This window comes from Podarcis pityusensis (assembly GCF_964106645.2).
Source record: "Podarcis pityusensis genome assembly, chromosome: 14".
Lineage (NCBI taxonomy): Eukaryota > Metazoa > Chordata > Lepidosauria > Squamata > Lacertidae > Podarcis > Podarcis pityusensis.
This window is the reverse complement of record NC_138039.1, coordinates 48,879,883-48,898,475: the sequence shown is the minus strand read 5'-3', so window position 1 is coordinate 48,898,475 and position 18,593 is coordinate 48,879,883. Positions and strand designations below refer to the sequence as shown.

General features: G+C 44.1%; 1 protein-coding gene and 1 pseudogene across 20 annotated transcripts in view; both read right to left on the bottom strand.

The window, feature by feature from the left end:
* HERC1 (HECT and RLD domain containing E3 ubiquitin protein ligase family member 1) overlaps positions 1-18,593 on the bottom strand; it is a 113,661-nt gene that overhangs the window by 54,278 nt on the left and 40,790 nt on the right. For 12 of the 19 annotated variants that reach the window (XM_080980635.1, XM_080980624.1, XM_080980639.1 and 9 more), the window contains 14 exons: positions 18,313-18,534; positions 16,512-16,685; positions 15,527-15,641; positions 15,314-15,434; positions 13,238-13,409; positions 12,754-13,060; positions 11,822-11,942; positions 8,488-8,539; positions 7,394-7,459; positions 3,484-3,752; positions 2,695-2,910; positions 1,822-1,942; positions 1,417-1,654; positions 548-735 (listed from right to left, as the gene is read on the bottom strand). In XM_080980635.1, the coding sequence (XP_080836761.1) occupies positions 548-735; positions 1,417-1,654; positions 1,822-1,942; positions 2,695-2,910; positions 3,484-3,752; positions 7,394-7,459; positions 8,488-8,539; positions 11,822-11,942; positions 12,754-13,060; positions 13,238-13,409; positions 15,314-15,434; positions 15,527-15,641; positions 16,512-16,685; positions 18,313-18,534 (2,382 nt within the window). The remainder of the gene's footprint in view (positions 1-547; positions 736-1,416; positions 1,655-1,821; positions 1,943-2,694; positions 2,911-3,483; positions 3,753-7,393; positions 7,460-8,487; positions 8,540-11,821; positions 11,943-12,753; positions 13,061-13,237; positions 13,410-15,313; positions 15,435-15,526; positions 15,642-16,511; positions 16,686-18,312; positions 18,535-18,593) is intronic. The other 7 variants (XM_080980628.1, XM_080980629.1, XM_080980633.1 and 4 more) reach the window with 2 other exon arrangements.
* Positions 9,109-10,428, bottom strand: LOC308463164 (MAP/microtubule affinity-regulating kinase 4 pseudogene; annotated as a pseudogene). The gene has a single exon. The product of its transcript is annotated as an MAP/microtubule affinity-regulating kinase 4 pseudogene (transcript).

The window sequence follows — 18,593 nt, the reverse complement described above, 5'->3', positions numbered from 1 at the left end:
CAACTAGGTCAATATTGTCAACATAGGTCAAGCTGTCATCTTTTTTTACCTCTGCCATTAGCATGCATGTACAAATCCCATTAATTGTTTACTGCAATAAGTTTCCAGTGCATAAAACAAAAATATAGAAGTCTCTGAGGAATAATTGGGGATGTGGGCTCTTTTCTATAGCACAAAGCATGGAAACAGAGAGTACATGCAGGTCTCGCTATCCAAATACAATACTTCCCAAGAAATCATTAGTTAGGTGAGTATTCACATAGCAATCTGATGATTTGCATTGTTTCCATTGTTTCCTGTGGGAACATTTCTAATCTGTGATTTGTCCGATCACACATCCTCCCTCCAAGGTTTCTGCCCAAAATGGCTGCTGCCATCCATCAAACACAAAAAAGTAAGGAAGTGGGCAAACTCCAGCCGTTCAGATATCTGAATCAGCCATTCATGTAGTGAGCTTTGGCTCTACATTCCTTCCTCCCCTATCCCCTGCCCCAGGAACTCTCTTTTCTTTAAAAAACAAACCAACAAAAAGCCAGAATGAGATTACCTCTGAAGTCTTTCTTCTCACTGTCTCCATTTGACTCTGCCTTTTTTTCTTCCTCCTCGCCATCTTCTTTTTCCTCAAATGATGCCATAAGCATTACACCAGCTTGGGACAACAGGTTTTTCAGCTGACTACACAGCAGATCCAGCAAAGACTGGACCACTTTGGGACTCAGTTTATCTGCGTAAGTTCTGGGGGATGGGAGTGTGAAGATCAATTAGCAACTATGTGAAAAAGCTTGGCATTATTAGAACAGCTTTGAATCTGCAGAACCCGGAGGGTTTTGCAGAAAAAGAGACAGATGTGTTTTGGTGGGCAGATTTCATGTTCTTGGGCCTGAATGATCCTTGTTACAGACTGGCAAAATAGTCGCTGGGCCAATGCTTTTCCCGATGGGACAGAGAGGAAGGACTGTATTTTCAATATGTGGTAAAGGGAGAAACAAAACAGCAATGGGGGAGAGGGAAAGGTGGGGGTGTGTGTTTGTGATAGAGAGAGATTTTAACAGGTAAATTATGTTCAACTAGAGTCCATCTAAGTACAGCAAACAAATATTAACACATCACACCAACAATTCAAGTTTATAGTCCCAGTGCTACTTTCTGAAATATTTAACTGTACAAATTTATTCTAATTGTTGTTAAGGTAATGCTGAACTGAGATGAAAAGTGAGTTATAAATGCTCGAAATAAATAAATAAAAACTGTTTCCCAACTGACTGAAGGTTTTATCATATCCAATTTACTACCAAGTTACACTGCAAGGACATAAAAGTGTCGATGAACTAGGTATGGGGAAAATACCGCTTTTAAAATATTTGGGAGAGCTGAGAAGATGAATGATGATTCAGAAAACAGACAGTTAATACTTACCCTGTGGTAATAGCTAGGATCTGAAGTAATCTAGTGCTGGCTACTTTTAAAGCTGTGCTGAGCTGGGAAATGCCACTTTTGGGCAAGAGCTGCAGTGGCTGACCAAGCATGGTGTCTGTTCCACATAATTGCGACAGGACATTTAACAAGCCAGTGGAAATGGCCAAGGAGACATCAACTGGCTGGTAGTGAACACTCAGGGCGAACACAGTTACCAACAGGAGACGCTGCTGTGCCTCTAATACACACATGTACACAAACACACACCAAAATATAAAGAAAATACTTAGAGACTGTCCCCATTTCAAGTCTGCTCAGGAATTGGAAAAAAATAATACAAGGAATATTTGACTTGTTTTCTGTCGGCAGCAAAAACACTTGCAAGATCGAATGTGATCCTCTTACCTATGTGATGTTTATTTGCTTGGAGGGCTCTTTCCAAAGTTGCAGACAATTGCTGATAGATCTTGTGCACAGCCACTTGGATTTCAGTCTGGATATTTCTCTTAGCTGCCCTGATGCCATCCTATGGAAAAATCAAATACTGTGAAACCCATCCATATGGATATGCACTGATGCCATGCTACTTTTTAAGGTATTTACCATGTATAATTCAGGAACTTTTCGAATTTTATGAAAGGTTGCTAATGGGTAGCATTGGCTAACTACATTTAACTCATTTCATGACTTGCCTACTATAGGAAACAACTGACTTTGCAATACACAGTTGTCAGCACAATGTGGTTCCTATCATATGGAATCTCACAACACTAAGAAAATGTTATATTTATAGGATATGCACATATTTTGCTTCCAGTTGTCTTCTACAGTGTCTATTTACATTAGTACACCCCATTCCAGACTTTAATCCACTATCATTCCCTCTATATCTGATATTCAGAAACTCTCCTTTATTTGAGGTTTTAAAACAGAGTTTGGATGGTCATCTGTCAGGGATTCTTTAGCTGTGATTCCTGCACTGCAGGGGGTTGGACTAGATGACCCCTGAGGTGCCTCCCAACTCTACAATTCTATGATTCAAAGATTCTAAGTGCTACTGCTTATGTGGCCAAATTGGCACCATCTATTTTGTATATATAAGCTATCATCAGGCTTGGTGGCAACCCCAAAGCTTGCAGAATGACACCCCCCCACACAATAGGAAAAGAACCCAGGGACCCAGAACAATACAGCACAATGAGAAGTTTTCAGTTTCAGACATGGTCTGCTTTAAACTCAGTTGACAGAATTCCAACGTTTGGCCAAAGCATCCCTTACCTGATAATGATGCAAACGGATACTCTCTCCTTTGGAGCCTGCATGTCCCACAGTACCCAGGCCAAAGCACCCAGCCAGGAACTGCAGCCTCACTGATGTGAGAAGCGAAGAGGACTGAAAGCCTGGGCCTTGCCGGCTTCCTATGGACAGAGTGCTGCCTTTTTCTTCCATCCCAGAAAGCAACACCAGGATCTGATGAAGTGCCTCCAGCCGCAACTAAAAAAAATGTTTAAAAATGGTTTGCATTTTACCCCTTGGAAGACAAAGGTCCCTTCAAGTGCACTGATACAAATACAGAGTATAGGCCTGTATGATCCCCACATACAACAGATGAAAGTATTTTAGGAACAGAAGAACAATCAAGGAAAATAAAGGAAGAGATGTGGGGAGACACTTCGCTTGCACAGCCAAAATTGCTTTCCATAAGCAACCCCTTCCTTCCTTCCTGGCTGCATATGCACAACCCCACATGTAATATGTGTGCATAAGGAACCCCATACAATCCAATTGACTGACTGCTATAGTCTGGCATGTTGCTCCTTTGATGCCCAAGCAGGAAGAAACAAACATGATGTGCTCTGGAGGTCACACCTACTTCCTCCAAGGCATGCAAGTGATGGCAGAGAGGCCATTACAGACTCATGCATCCTAGAACCTCCCTCTTGTTAAGTAACCTGAAATGATTGCCTCCCCACAAGTTACAGTTGGGCAAAGCATGTAAACTGAAAATTCAAAAGCATCTTTCATTCTACAATTATTAACTGGAACATAGGTAATTACAATACACACCTCTGCCCTCTGTTGCTGCTGCTCCATTGCGATAATATAGGCCTGGGGGCTCGTTGACATGCTTTCTTCAGGCTCCTTGAAGCCTGGAGAGCTTCCCACATCTCCGCTTACAAAGCTAATAACATTTTCAATCAGAGTATGAACTCCAACAGATTTTGTAAAATCAAAATCGGACTCCCCAAACAAACACATAGAGCTATACAGCCAATCTCTGTGCTTCAGTCGAGTCCATGAATCACTTAGTGCTTCAATTGGGCTGTGGACTGCTCCTAGAAACACACAACAGAACTTCATAAATTCCAATGAAGTGATTTTAAATAACACTGACAAGTAGTATTGAATGGGCAGCTTTGCAACAGATGGTAAAAGGTATTCCTATCATCTCATGCACACAGTTAGCAAAGTATACTATTATTGAAGGAAGATAACTTCAGCTATGTTTTTTTAGCAGTAAATCCTCAAGCAACATAAAGAAGAAAATTAAAGGAGAAGCCACTCAAACCGCTGAAAGCTTATATACTGAATAAGATGGTAACACAAATAAAATAAAACAGAGAGTGATTGAAGGAAAAGAACAGTCTGCCACAAAACAAACTGAGCACTCCATTTCTTCTTTAACATTCAATTGTAAAGCAAGGATTGTGACTGACCAGCATTATTAAACTATTAAGGGCAAAGCAGGGGGATGATACATAGCTTGCTTTGAATGAAAACTTTACGCAGGTACAGGAATGGGTAAAGGGCAAGTAAACTCACACAAATTATTTCTTTTCTGCCTTCCTTCCAAGCTATTTTCTATTCATTTGGTGTAATATAGCAAACCTCCTTTTGAAAGCATACCACCTGTGGAGAGTCCGATTTCAAGGACTCTCCCACACCCAAATTTCCAATGGGACTGCAAGCAGTTTCTGGTCCCACCCAAATTGCTGCATATGTTGATCAGTTAACTCATCTGGTAGCAGCATGCAGCAGCAATGCAGGGTGTGCATAGCTACTGACTGTTCAAAGGAGGAGGTGGCACAGGGATAGCCAAACAGATGATGAGAACTACTCCAATTATCAGATGGCAGCTATGCACACTCTGCATTGCTGCTGCATACTGGTACCAAATGAGTGAACTGTAAGCTTGCATGGAATTATAATTAAAACGGAAACAGTGCCTATGCAGTAGTATTCTGTGTATTCAAAATTTTCTGCCTGTTGCACTGTTCAGCTGAACTGCTGATAGGAAAAAGAAAAAAGCTTTGGTGTATTGGTGATTCCAAGGCCTGTAGCTTTTCTGTGGAAGTCCCCTTTTTAATGGATTGAATGTCCTAGATGTACCTCCTCATTTCTGATGCTATCATGAACCAATACAGCCACACACACCAAGGCAGCACCATCACCCAACAGATTCCTTTCTTCCTCTAGTTTGGTTTCTTTCTCAGAATGCCTCTTGGTACACTAAACTCTTGCATTCATGAAAATGTACACGAAAAACACTGTTTCACAAAGTTTAGTGTCTTTATTTAACTTTTAAGAATTGGCACAAAATGCAGCCAAAAGCAAGCTTCTGTCTTGAAAATATGAAAGCGAAAACATTTTTTTTTTTGGGGGGGGGGGGGATACCACCTTGGGTGTGAGTCCGGGAAAACTTGCTTGCTGTCTTGCAGACCTTTCCCACTTGGCCTGGGAGGGTGAGCATCTGACTGACTACAGTTACAAAAGCTGAGACTGCTGAACAGACTCTTGGGCTGGGATACTGTTTGGAATTTTGTTGGGGGAGGTTGTTGATGTTGGGTTTCTTGTATCTACATTTTAGGTTTTATTGTGATTTATGAGGAAATTGTTCAGTTTGGTTTTGTATTTTTTAATGTTCTATTTATTGTTTATGACTATTTTTGTTATGTTTAATTATATGGTTTTTCATGTCATAAGCTGTCTTGAGCATGGTTTGAACTATGGATAATGTAAATTAAATCACGTACGTATGTAGCGCACACAAGTGTTCAATTCTCTTACAATAATTTGGTTATGTTATTGCTCAAAGTACATATTGCTTCATATTTTTAAAGCCCATATTCTAATGAGTAACCAAAATCACTTAATATTTTTAAATTGTGGGTTGGAATTACTTTCTCTAAAATCTCAAAACCAACTACAGACCTCCATGCAAATTTAAAATGACTTTCTTCATTAAACCCTCCCCTTTAGATGGGATGTTGTATGATCAACACACTTCGGTTCTCCAAATTTATGATTATCCACGTGCTTTGAGAAACTCCCAACCATTAAAATCAAAGAGGCTACTACACAAAATGCAAGCATGTAAAAGAATTTGTGGTTTTTAAAAGTTTTCTTTAAAAGTGATCAAAAGAGTGTTATTGTGAAGTGGCTCTGAAAGGACAAGTGAAAGAGCTTATGCATTTTTTAAAAAGATGGTCTGAACACATCTAACAGTTATTCAAGGCATCCTGCATATGTGAGCAGAACAAAGCCACATACTAGCATGACCTACTCTTGGAAGCTTAAGCTCATCTGCATCAGCCAGCGTGCTACTGTGGTCAGAGCAGTGGTAGACAACATGGTGGTCAGGGATAATGGGAGTTGTACTCCCAACAATATCTGGAGGGCACCATATTGCGTAGCCCCAGGTTAGAAAGTTAGGCTAGGACAATTAAAACCCAGTTTCAAATCCCTACTAATCCATGATGTTTACTGAGTGACCCTAGGCTACCTGTTACCTTTTACTTTAACCCACCTTGGGCTGTTCCAGGGATAAAGGGGCACGGAACAGAAATCATGTATATTGTCCTGCACTCCTTGGGGAGAGTCGGATTTTTAAAACAAAATAAATTACAGGATTATCATACAGTGGGGGGGGGGAGTTTTACTATGACGTTACTGTGTTTGCTTTGCCTGGATTTTAAAAACTTGTTTACTCCTATTTTAAGCCTTCTTCACTAGGCCCTTAACAGCTCGGCGGAAATTATCCTGTGCAAAAATGAGTCATATAGAGGACTGAAAGTGGAGCAACAAAAGATAAAGTCAGAGAAGGAATGCTCCTTAATACCAATTGCTGGAAACTATAGGAGGGGAGAGTGTTCTTGTGCCTGGGTCCTGCTTCTTGTTTGCCACTGTGAGAACAGGATGTTGGACTAGATTGGCCTGATCCAGCACCACATTTCTTATGTTCAGATGAAGACCAGGTGAACTACTTCTGTACAAGGCAAAAAAATCCCAAGGAGCAGTATTTGACAAGCTTGGGATTGCAGAACAAGGTGGTGCAGCAGATAAGAGTATTAATGGTAGTATGGTCATACTTTTGGATTAAGTTAACAAGACTCAAGAAAGGTTAGGGGAAGCTGCCTGCTTTGGTTTAAACAAGCTATTGTATTACTTGTAAGTACAGTATATCAAATCAAACCCTGTAGTTTACCTTTCTCAGTATTAAACTGGCAATGGGGTTCTGGACTATAACTCCCATCAGTCCCAGCCAGCACAATGGTGCTGACTGGAGCTGATGTGAGTTATAGTCCACAAAACATCTGGAAGGCACCAGTTGATGAAGGCTGCTCTACAGTCACATACAGTGCCTTTTCGCAGCCCTTTCAGTGGAGATGCCAGCCAATGAACCTGGCTTCTGAAACATGCCAAGTACACAATTCATTGATCCTCTCAATGCTGATCCCCTGAACATAAACAGAAACATGCTAAATACATTCTTACAACTTGAATTTTTAGTGAGCCGTTATACCAATGTCTACCTGCCAACATTAGATGGAACAAAAACCCCACTGTTTACTTGTCCTTATATGCCAGCTTCTAGTAATGAAATTTTCAAAATGAATGTGGAACAACTGCTACACATATTTTATGTTTTATAAAGTATGTAGGCAAGCTAGAGAGAGAAAATAAAATCACAACATGCCGTCATGTACTTGCTTGGAGCTCTTCTTTTTTCTGGGGCTCAACTGGCCAAAAAGGAGTAAACACACTACCACACAAGAATCAGAAGACAAAGAGAGACATTGGGTACAGAAGACAACATTCAATCTGCATTCTGTCCATACATGGAAAACAGCTTTAAGAGTGGGAAATGTTTGAGCAACGTTCATGAATGTGCAGCTTCTCAAACTTCCTGCAGTGTAAGGAAGTGATGGGGTATTATTGCACCACTTCATATCCCCTTACCATGTGAATGCTAAAGAGGAGTTATGCAATAATTCATGAAGTGACTTCACATTTGAAAAATCGCAGTGTGTTCTAAAGATAGAGGGTCAGGCAGCAGGCTGAGCTTATCAGATAAGGTTAGAGCTGCCCCAAGAAGATGCCTCTCCACAGGAGTAATTAAAACTAGGAGTAACTAAGAGCTGGGAATAAACTCACTCATCCAGCCAAAGCCTTATGAAGGGTTCAAGTCCCAAAGATACTTTCCAAGGAAAGCAGAGCAGGGACAAGGGGAGCAGGCATGAGCAGAGAACTGAAACAATTTTTTGACCAACCTCCCTGCTGATTCTTCCGTCCTAGCTCTGTATTGTTTACACCCCATGGCAACGGTTCTCTGGATCTCAGTCAAGGGTACTGTCCAGCCCTACCTAGGATAAATCACCCTTGCAACCTGCCCACTCTTTTGGGCCCAGAAACAGGCAAATAGTGAAACTGCCTGCACTACATGGCATTTATTTGCTGGAGAAAGCTCTCATTGTTCTTTACCTTCTATTACAGGTATGTCAAAGTGTGGGTTTCCAAACTGTGTTCCAGAGTCATGGCAGACAAGATGCTCAAAAGGCGTCTTACCTACCATTACCAGTATTCTCCTGCAACACAGAACTGCAGACGCAACTTGACAACACTCTGGAGCACACACAGATTCCAGGGAGTGTGAACTGTGTGTATGTCCATAATTCCCTGCAGTATAGAGGGGCTCTGTAGCAGACCAATCAACACAGAAGGATTTTCTGAGGCTTAAAAGTTTCAAGACCACTGCTCTAGAAAAACTGGCTTTTCTACACAGACTATTACCTCTCTTTTTATGGGATGATGCCAAGTCCAAATCCACATTTCGTCTTCCACTCTATAGTGAATAAAAATAACCAAAAAGAGTGTTAGTGTTATACCTCATTTATTACATTTATACAATGTCTACCAATGTACTCAAGTTTGTTCATGTTGGCTTTCAATTTAACAGTCACAACACAGAAGGGACAGGCTTGGAAGAGGAAAGTAAGCAAAGGCAGATATCATTGGCTACTGTATGGGGAAGTTCTGGGAAGGCATGAGCCAAATGATCACAGAGAGGCCTTCACTGTCTTGCCTCTCTCTGATACTGTGAGATGGAATTCCACCTAACCAGCAAACAAAAAGACAACTCATTCATTTCTAAGTTATATGCAACAGCTTACCACCAGAGTAAACAATTCCAAATATAATATACTGAACACAAAACATAGTGGGCACTTCCGAAAGACAACCACCTCTATACTTCTGGAGGCATTCTGTGCTGAATTTGAACATGTTTTTGCACAGGTCTCTCAAATTTGAAAATCATACCATGGGCCAGTTCTCACATAATCCTAGACCACGGGTATCAAACACAAGGCCCGTGGGCCGAATCCGGCCCGCCAGACCTCGTCATGTGGCCCGTGTAGCCGCCGCTGGCCACCTGCCTTCACCTTTTATTATTCTTTTATTTAGACTCTAAAAGGATGGGAGAGAGAGGGAAAGCCTCCGGATACGGGATCAGCAAGCCCGCCAGGTGGCAGCGCCCGCCGGATCCCCGTCGCGGCCAATCCCAGGCAGCCCCAAACACGTGCGCCCACCCTGAGCGCACCAGGCGGCGAAGCAGCCCAGCCGTCTGCTGAGCGCAGCGCTGTGCGCCTTCGGGAAACTCAGGGAGAAGTGGGAGGGGAAAAGGAGAAGAGGAAAACACACACACAACACACACGCCCCCGAGCCAAGCAAGCGTGATTTGCAGGGTAAAAACCCTGCCAAGCCTCTTTACTATATCTTTACGCTCCGCTTTGTTCTTTTCCCGGGCGCACAGCCAGGTTAGGTGCAAAAGAAAACAGCGAGCTGCGGAAAAGCGAGGGTCTCTGCTGCTCCCACTGAACTAATCGCTCCAATTTTAATATGGGGGGGGATTCTAAACTCTTCACTTCTCGGAAGAGCTTCTGGAGGCTCGTTGGATTCAGCTGCATCTTGTCGATTATTTTTATAGCCACCTCCCTTCCTGTCAGGATGTGCCTGGCCAGCTTGGCGAAGTTTCCCTTCCCGATGGTCTTGAGGAGGTGGTAGTTACCAATGTGAAGCTGCTCGTCGACGCAGGAGGCGATGGAGTTGCGGCAGCGAGCGCCCAGAGAGCGGCTGGACCATGACGAGCCCTTTTCCGAGCCGCTGCTGGCCAGGGTGGAGGGCTGCGGGGACAGCGGAGGTGTCGCTTGGGCGGGGGGCGGGTCGAGGGTGACCACCGGGCAGCGCTGGTGCGTCTCAGCATTGCGCTCATTGCCCGTCGCCAGCGTGGTGCGCAAAGACATCGTCCTCCTCCTCTTCCTCCTCCCGGAGCCGGGCCGCCGCAGGGGCGAGGGGGGCTACCTTCCTGCTGGCCTCCCCCCAAGCGGACACTCATAGAAGCCTCCAAGCACCGGGCCGGTGGAGGGAGGGATGGATGGAGGGAGGGCGCTGGAAAGGGAGATGCGATGGGTGGGGGAAGAGGGCGAAAGGCGCTCCGTGCGCCCCCGAGGAAAGGGGGCTTATTTCCCCAAGGGGGGGCTCATGTTTGGAGCGGGGTGGGGGGCAGGCTGCTGCCGCCGGTGCTGCTGGTGCCGCCACCGCACCTGCTGCAAAGGCCACTGGTCAGTTGCTGGTGCTGAGGCTGCTTCTCAGAGCCTGCGCGCCCAGCCCGGCCGTCGGGTTCTCCCCGCAGGCAGGAAAGGGCAGAGGCGCTTCCTGCCACCCCCCATAAGGCTCCCGAGTGGGGAGGAGGGCTGCGGAGGGAGAGAGGTCCGCCTGGGATGCGGGCGTCCAAGGCGGGTGGGCGCAATCCGAGCCACCGGCAGGCCCCCTCCCGTCGTTGCCGCCGCCGCCGCCAGCACAAAGCTCAGTGGCTCTGCTGCCGCCGCTGCTCCTGCTCCTGCTCCTGCGCCGGCCAAGGCGGGGTTCACCTAAGGCTGCCGGGGCTCCGGGCGGGCGGAGAGGGAGCCATTGGGGCTCCCCACCATCGGCAGGCGGGCTGGAGGCGGTCGGTGCGGGGAGGAGGGCTTGGGGAGCGATTCTAAACTCAAGGGTGAACCACGACGTCATGGGCATAGCCAGGATTTATGTTGATGGCGGGCAGGACACCCACCTGCCATCATCCTCTGCCTGGCTCTGGCTAGCAGATTCAGAATGAAATGTCTCAACAAGAGTTGTTTAAAATTGTTTGGCAATATTTGTATGTTTAAAAAAAAAAAAATTACTGTCTGTTACCAAAAATCATTTTTCAATAAATTGTACAATAATTGTACATTTGAATATCTACTTGCCATTATTCTGACTATGTTTCTGCTTTCAGAGCTAGTTATTACTTACATTATTACAAAAAACAGTAATAATTGAATGCAGTGACAATAATTTATGATAATAAAGAGTGGACACATAGTCCTACAGATACAACCGGCCCTTTGAGGGTGACCAAACTGCTGATGCGGCCCTTGATGAATTTGAGTTTGACACCCCTGCTTCTCTTCTCCTACTCTTGCATAGCTGGAAGGGAGACTTCTGCTGAGTGTAGCATTGCCTTTAAAGAATCTTCGTCCCAGCATTGCATACAAACCAGGCATCCAATTTTAAAACAAATAAGCCAATTTACTTGACATCTGCTATTCAAACCTATGGTTTGAAGTTACTTTGTCATGAGACTGACCAGCTTGGGTTCATCATGCTGCCACTTACACAGCTTTAACACTGTCACATATTCTTCTGTAATCTGTGGGATTGACTACATTCTTGATTTGCCAAGTTCTTTTGAATGTCATGTCTTGTTTTCTCCCAACAAATTTTTAAGGTAAGCAAGGCAGTCCTTTGCACAATGTCATGAGTGCCTTTTCAAACTCCAAGGGAATTTTAAAGTCAACTTGTGATGAAACAGAGCAGGGAAAAGAGGGCTGAAATTAAGCAATGGCAATAATTAGATCCTACTGCATGTAAACTCCCCATGCACACTTTGGGGGTGATGGTTTGCCCCAACCTACCCATAAAGTCCTGAGCTGATGTGAAAGCAGATCCCACTGCAACACAGACTCACAACATTTTAAGTGCATCTTCAGCAGCTGAACCAGCAAGAGTAACATTATGCAAAGCTTTAAAGCATTTCACCTACCAGTGAATAACCTTCTTCATCCGATTCAGGCTGAGATAAATCAGATTCACTCCGTGATTTCATCAGTTTGTAACTTGAACTAGAGTGGACTGAGCGACTCTCTGCAGTAAGGCTTTCACTTCTGTTTCATGCAGATGCAAAAAAAAAAAGAAAGAAAAAAAAAGATAATAATTGAAGATGATAATTGGTCTGGAAACCAAGCCTTATGAGGAAGGAACAGTTGAGGGAATTGGGTATGTTTAGCCCAATTCAGGAGACTGAGAGGAGGTATGACAGCCATCTTCAGATATCTCAAGGGCCATCCCATGGAAGGTGGAGCAAGCTTGTCTTCTCCTGCTCCGGAGGACAGGACCAAAACCAATGGATTCAAGTTACAAGAAAGGAGATTCTGACTAAACATCTGACAGTGGAACAAACTCCTTGCAGGTTTTTAAGGAGAGGTTGGATGGTCATCTGTCATGGATGCTTTAGTTGAGATTCCTGCATAGCAGGGGGTTGGAACAGATAATCCTTGGGGTCTCTTCCAACCCTACAATTCTATGCTTCCATAAGAGCAGGCAAAGTGCAGCTCCTAGGGTTTAACAATATGCACAGGGAAGTCTGATGTGCCAACAGAATGCTCCCTCAAACAAGGACTTCCCCTTTCACCAGAGACAAAGCCTGGCATATTCCACCACCCCCACCCCCATCCCTTGGAGCTCATTGCACAAATTAGGCACTACCAAAGGAAAGGGCCTGACTCTAAGACTTGCCCAATGTACCACTAACTGCTCTGGAACAAACAGTAGGACCTCTGACGCCTATTGTTAGGATTTGGCAGGCTCACCCTACCTTAGCAGATTACTGCTAGGTTTCAAGCAGGTTTCTAGCAGATTACTTAGCAAGGTTTCAAGAGCTGCTGGCTGCTCTTGTGCACAGTTCATTAATCGCACCTGGTCATGAGTCCAATCCCTTCTGCGGTACCAGTTGATGGCTGTTGCAACTGCCCTTCCTCTCTTCGCTTCTGCAGCTCCTCAATAACGGGGCTGACTCCCAGAATCAGCAAAGCACACCTATGGATCACAGAGTTGCAGGCAGCTGTGTACACATCTTGTCCTTCAGGAAGGTCTCTGCTGACTCTGCGTTCTTGCTGGGACTGAGGGGCCTGGTCATCCATTCGAGCCCCTGCCCCACCATTTATTCTCTCTCGGTCTCGACTGCGAGCTACTTCACGGGCTGATAGGAAACATTGAAAGATTTCTGTAACATGCAACACAAAAACAAAGGTCTTAACTTCTAGGCAGAGCTCAAGGGCTGTAAAAATTATTCAGGTGACTTTTGTTCATCACAGATAAAACTCCTGTTGAAGGCCCCATTCATTTCAATGGGACTCTCTCTGAACAAGCTTCTGTGGAATCTTTTCCAAACTTTACTTACTGCCAGCTGTCATAACTTCATGCTCCCTTTCTTCCTCTTCCTCTTCTTGTTCTGGGTGCCCCTCTTCTCTTTCTCTTTCTGCCTGCTCTTCCATCTCTGCTTCTTCATCAATGGTCCGAGTAAAGGGGTGCTCTTGGGCATCAATGTCCAAAGAGTCTGGATTTTCTGACATCTGGGATAGGGGAGGAGAGAGGGTAAGGTTCAAAGATATGAAGAATTCATTGCTTAATAAGAAGTATGTTCTTAAATCAAACCAGGGGAGACGTTCCTCAGGCCTGGGGGCCAAATGCAGCCTTCTCTCTTCCTGGTCCCTAGGATTCTTCCTTAAGTCATACACCCTTTCCCGCAGCACAGCTGGAATGTGTCCTTGAACTATGATAGCACTTTGTTTGCCTGGAGGGTAAGTAGAAACCTGACTTTTGTATGGATGGAATACAGTGGTACCTCGGGTTACATACGCTTCAGGTTACAGACTCCGCTAACCCAGAAACAGTAGCTCCGGTTAAGAACTTTGCTTCAGGATGAGAACAGAAATCGTGCTCCAGCGGCGCAGTGGCAGCAGGAGGCCCCATTAGCTAAAGTGGTGCTTCACGTTAAGAACAGTTTCAATTCCTGGGTCCTGCTTTACTGCGCTTGGTTGGCAGGCCTGTTGAGTCACATGCCGCACTACTTTTGCAGGATACAGATCCTTCTGTAACTCTGCAGGTGGCGAGATTCCTGAATGCGGTTATCTCACACACAAAAACCACCAAAAACAACAACAACATCAAAAACTAATCGGACAGTTTTGAAGAGAGTGCATGTCGGATCTTGTCTTCAGTTTTCCTTTTTCTGGGATCCGTCCCCTGGAGCTCTCCGGGCCCCAAGCTATTATCTGGCTCTGCTCAATGACCCACCCCTGCATCATGGTGTTCACCTTCTGGTGCCGAATATATCGGTCTTTATGCCTCTGTGCTTTTATGTTTGTACATCCTTTATGGGCTAATAGCCGTAAATAAATAAATAAAAATAATAAAAAAGAACAGTTTCAGGTTAAGAACGGACCTCCGGAACGAATTAAGTTCGGAACCTGAGGTACCACTGTATAGTGTTCTGTACGGAGGTAAGAATCACATCCACCCACTTCTGCCTCTGACCCCATCCACCACTGGCACAAGGCCCCCGGAAGGTTGGCTTCAAGCTGGAAAACAATCTGCCCCTAAATTAAAACAGGAAACAGTAGTGATTGTGCTGAACAGCAGCTGACTCACACAGTCCTTTCAGGCTGTGGAGCTGAATTCAAAGTAAAATGGCAGTGGTAAAATTGCTTCACCATAAGCACAGGTCACAGGATGATTGCCCCTGCAAAAATTTATGAAGTGATGGAGTAATAATTCCACTATCTGTGCTTGTGTGAGTGGATGTAGACAACCATTTTATACTTGTGACAATAATGACAAGGCTTTTTGTGGAACCTTCTAAGGGGAGGGACAATGTAAGAGGAATGGCACCAACATGTCAAGTCTGTAACTGCTTTGGCAGGAGCAGAAGAACAGAAAAAGATCCATGATGAATCAAATCAGGAAACTTCAACTAGTCCAGCAACCTCCTTCTTAAGAACAAGGAAGATAGGAAAGTAGGCAAGAGATCCCTTTTCCTCCTTCTCAAAGCAGTTTGACCAGGAAGCAGAGAAGCGTCTCCCGAGTCCAGTTAAAGGAAGAAACAGCTACCAACATAAGCCTTATAAACCACTCCCCCACAATTCAAAGCAGTAGGCAAATTAATTTAAAAACACAGTGTTATTTGTGGTCCATAGAACCCACCCACCCCCGAAAAGTAAAACATGCTGTAAAACAAAGGAATGTTTTTTAAAAAACAAAACCCTAGCTACAGAGAAAACAGAACCAAGCAAAAATTTGAAACTGAAATAAATATACTGGGCACATCTAAATAGGATTGAAAGTGAGCAAAACTGTAGACAAAGGCTCACATAATTGTTGGCCTCAAAAAAAAATCAACTATGCAGTCTTTCATGTTAAACCAATTTTCCTGCACTACGTAAGAAAAAGGAGCAGAGCTGCCAGTCTTTAGTCTTACCCATCTATCCCTTGAAGACGACCTAGTCTGAATAAGTTCCATATTCTTGCAAGCAAGCAAACGACTCCGCACTTTATACACACACCGATATACTTCTACTAAGGCTTTGCCAGGCTGATACCTAAAAGACACAAAAGTTACATAAGGCTAAGAGTACAGGAAATCTCTCTAACACAAGGGGGAAAGGTCTCAAAATGCTTTTTGGGTACTTGCCTGCTCTCACCACTTGCTTGACTAAGCAAATTTGTATGTTTCAGGAGGGCAGCAAGAACAAATCTAGACACAGTATCCAAAAGCGACTCACTACTCAGGGTGGCACTATCCCAATCTGAAGAGGTAGGGGAAAAGGAACTGATCAGTTTCCTGAAATATTCACAGTTAAAACAGCATCAAATTATTCAGCCATATTTCAATAATTCAGCCTGCATTTTTGCCTTAAACCAGGAGTGGGGAATCTTTTTCACCCCAAGGGCTGCATTCCCTCAATGGAAAACCTTCTGGGGATGCATGCCAGTGGTGGGCGGAGCCAGAGGTAAGAGTGGGCCCTAAAGTCACTTGAAGCTCTGCTGTCTTGCCAGTGGGAAGTTCCTTTTTTCATTTTGCAATAGCCATGTGGCATGATCAGTGAGCAGAGCTTGCTAAAAGCCTCAATAAGGACTTCACTACTCTGACACTGGGCAGTATTCACCCCAAAATATTGCACCCCTACCCACCCACACCATGAAATAGCACCAAGTTCTATGAAGTGGGCTTTCAAATTGGGATGGGTTTTTCAGAGTAATGGCAGATACACTTCATTGCCATGAGGTGTGGTCAGCAGGCAGAAGGTTATGTAGTTCTATGCTAGTTGCTATTTATTATGTGTCTAAAACTGCTTTAAACAATATGGTTGCGCCAGAAGATGTCCAGTGTACAGTTATTTTAATAAGCAAGTTGACTACAATAGAAATGCAACTAATTTCAGAAAATACAAATCCTTCCTAAACTAAAATGGCCATGACAAAGTGGTTTCTCACATGGTGTGCCCCAACCCAAGGACTTCACTGAAATTTTAACAGTTCTAGGTGGATCCACACCCTGGTTTTTTGTTTTTGTTTTAACTAAACAGATAATGAAAGAGCCCCCCCTCCAAAATGAGCACAGATAAGATTAATTATTGTCACTGTGGGAGGTTGCTCTTTTGCTTCCAAGAACTTACCTTTACTCACTGCATAGTCCTGCATGCTGACCCAGAGGCTACGAGCAGGCTCCTTTGCACACCCCAAAGCCAAATCCACAAAGACAGAGATTTCTGGGCAAAGCTTGTAATCAAACGGCTTTTGTTCTTCATTTCCAGAAAGAGCTACCTCTAACAAGGAACTCATGGACTTGTCTAAAATGAGATGAAAATTCATGTCATTATTTATCTATTTAGGTACTTGCAAGTGGGGCCTGAATCAAAAGGGTTCCAACAAGCCAGCCATGTTGTTTTCCATTCTACTGCCACCCCCCCATACATATACATCACCCAGCAACCCAAATACATCAAGCATTTCATGGCCAGCGAGCATGCTCAGTCCTCAGGAGGTCATTCTGAGGGTTCCCCTCACTTTTTTTCTGAAGCCTTTTTTGTACTTTCCCCACGGCTACTGATACCTCCTCTCGTGTGTGGATGGTGTTTTGGCTACACAATGAACAGCACTCAGAGAATGCTATTAGTGTAGATCAGCCTTTGCCTACCTGGTGCCTTCCTGATCTTCTGGACTCCAGCAAGCATGGCCATATTGTGCTGGGCTGACAGGAGCATGGCTGTGCTAGCTGGGGCTGATGGAAGATGAAGCCCAAAACATCTGGAGGGCACTAGATTGGCAAATGATGTCTTTTCAATGCAAAAAGTATTTGTACAGCAGCAAGCAATACTACTAAGAAAGTATAAATGCAGTTTAAAAATCAGTAAAAAAATTCAATTCAAACAGCAGTAAGCTAGCAATTAAACAAAGCAATTGATAAATCTTCCTAAAAACTAATAAACACTTTTTTTCTTTTGAAGGAAGCAGCAGGTCTGGCAAATGTCCCACAAATATGGGGCCATAACTGAGAAAGTTCTGTTTCTGGTTCTCATCAACTGGAACGTCATTAATGACAGTGCAGGGAGAAGCATCACCAATGACAATCTCAAGATTGGGATAGGCTTGTGTATAGTCCCTAAAATAATCTGGTCTTAACCATTCTGTGCTTGCCACTTTAGAGAACACCATCAATGTGCTTGCCACTTTAGAGAACACAAGACAACAGGTCTGTGTCCCGAGAATCTTACAATCCAGAATTCAACATAGAGGAAAGGAGGGGATGGAGACAAGCAAGAGAAAGAACAGGCGTTTATATTGCAGTCACATATGCTTGAACATAGTTACAGTAGAACATGGTGGGGAAAGAGACAATACCGAAGTCTCCTGAAAAAAGTGGGTTTGGAGGAGGAATTTGAAGAAAGTCAACAAAGTGGCATTGTGCTGGTGTTCCAAAAGGAAATTTTAAGCATAAGTGCAGCAAGGAAAGACAGCTTTAAGTTAAGACAAACTCCACCTCATTGAGAAGAAAGTCATTGTCCTTTTGGGCACAAAAGCAAATTGCTCTCTCTGCTACTAGCAAAGTGGCTGCACTACTCCCGATATGCGAATGAAGTCTTCCCACTTTCTCAGTCTAGACTGAGAAAGGAAAAGAAAAAAGCACACCCAAAGTTTGAAATTTTGCAAGCCCATCACTTTCTCACCCACTGAACCATCCCTCTCATGTGGAACTCTCCCTAAAGCCCTGCCTTTTGGGGTTTTAAAGCCAGAAATTCCCTGGTCCTCTTGTGAGATTCTCAGATGCATCTGGCTGCCCACTCTGAAGAGACAGGATGCTGAACTAGATGGACTTTTGGACTGGGTCAGCAAGATAATTATTCTAACAAACCACAACGGTGCATCCACATGTGTGCCCACTTATTCACACATCAATAAAGCAGTTGAATAGATTACCTAACTGGGGAATGTCCATTTCAACTCCATCACTAAACAGTGGTGTTTTCAACCAATAAGCAGTATCTTGCTCTTCTGGTGACACAGGTGATCCTTGAAGCATTCCACCAAGACAGCGTCCAATAAGCAGAGCCACAGTTCTCTCAAGGTCAACTAGCCACACCCATGACTGTGCAGGCTGTGGTAAGGGCACCCCAGCTGGATCAACCAGTTCAGGTCCACCTAGAAATATTAATAGCTGAAATATTAATAGTCATTTTTTTCTGAATAGAATATGCAAG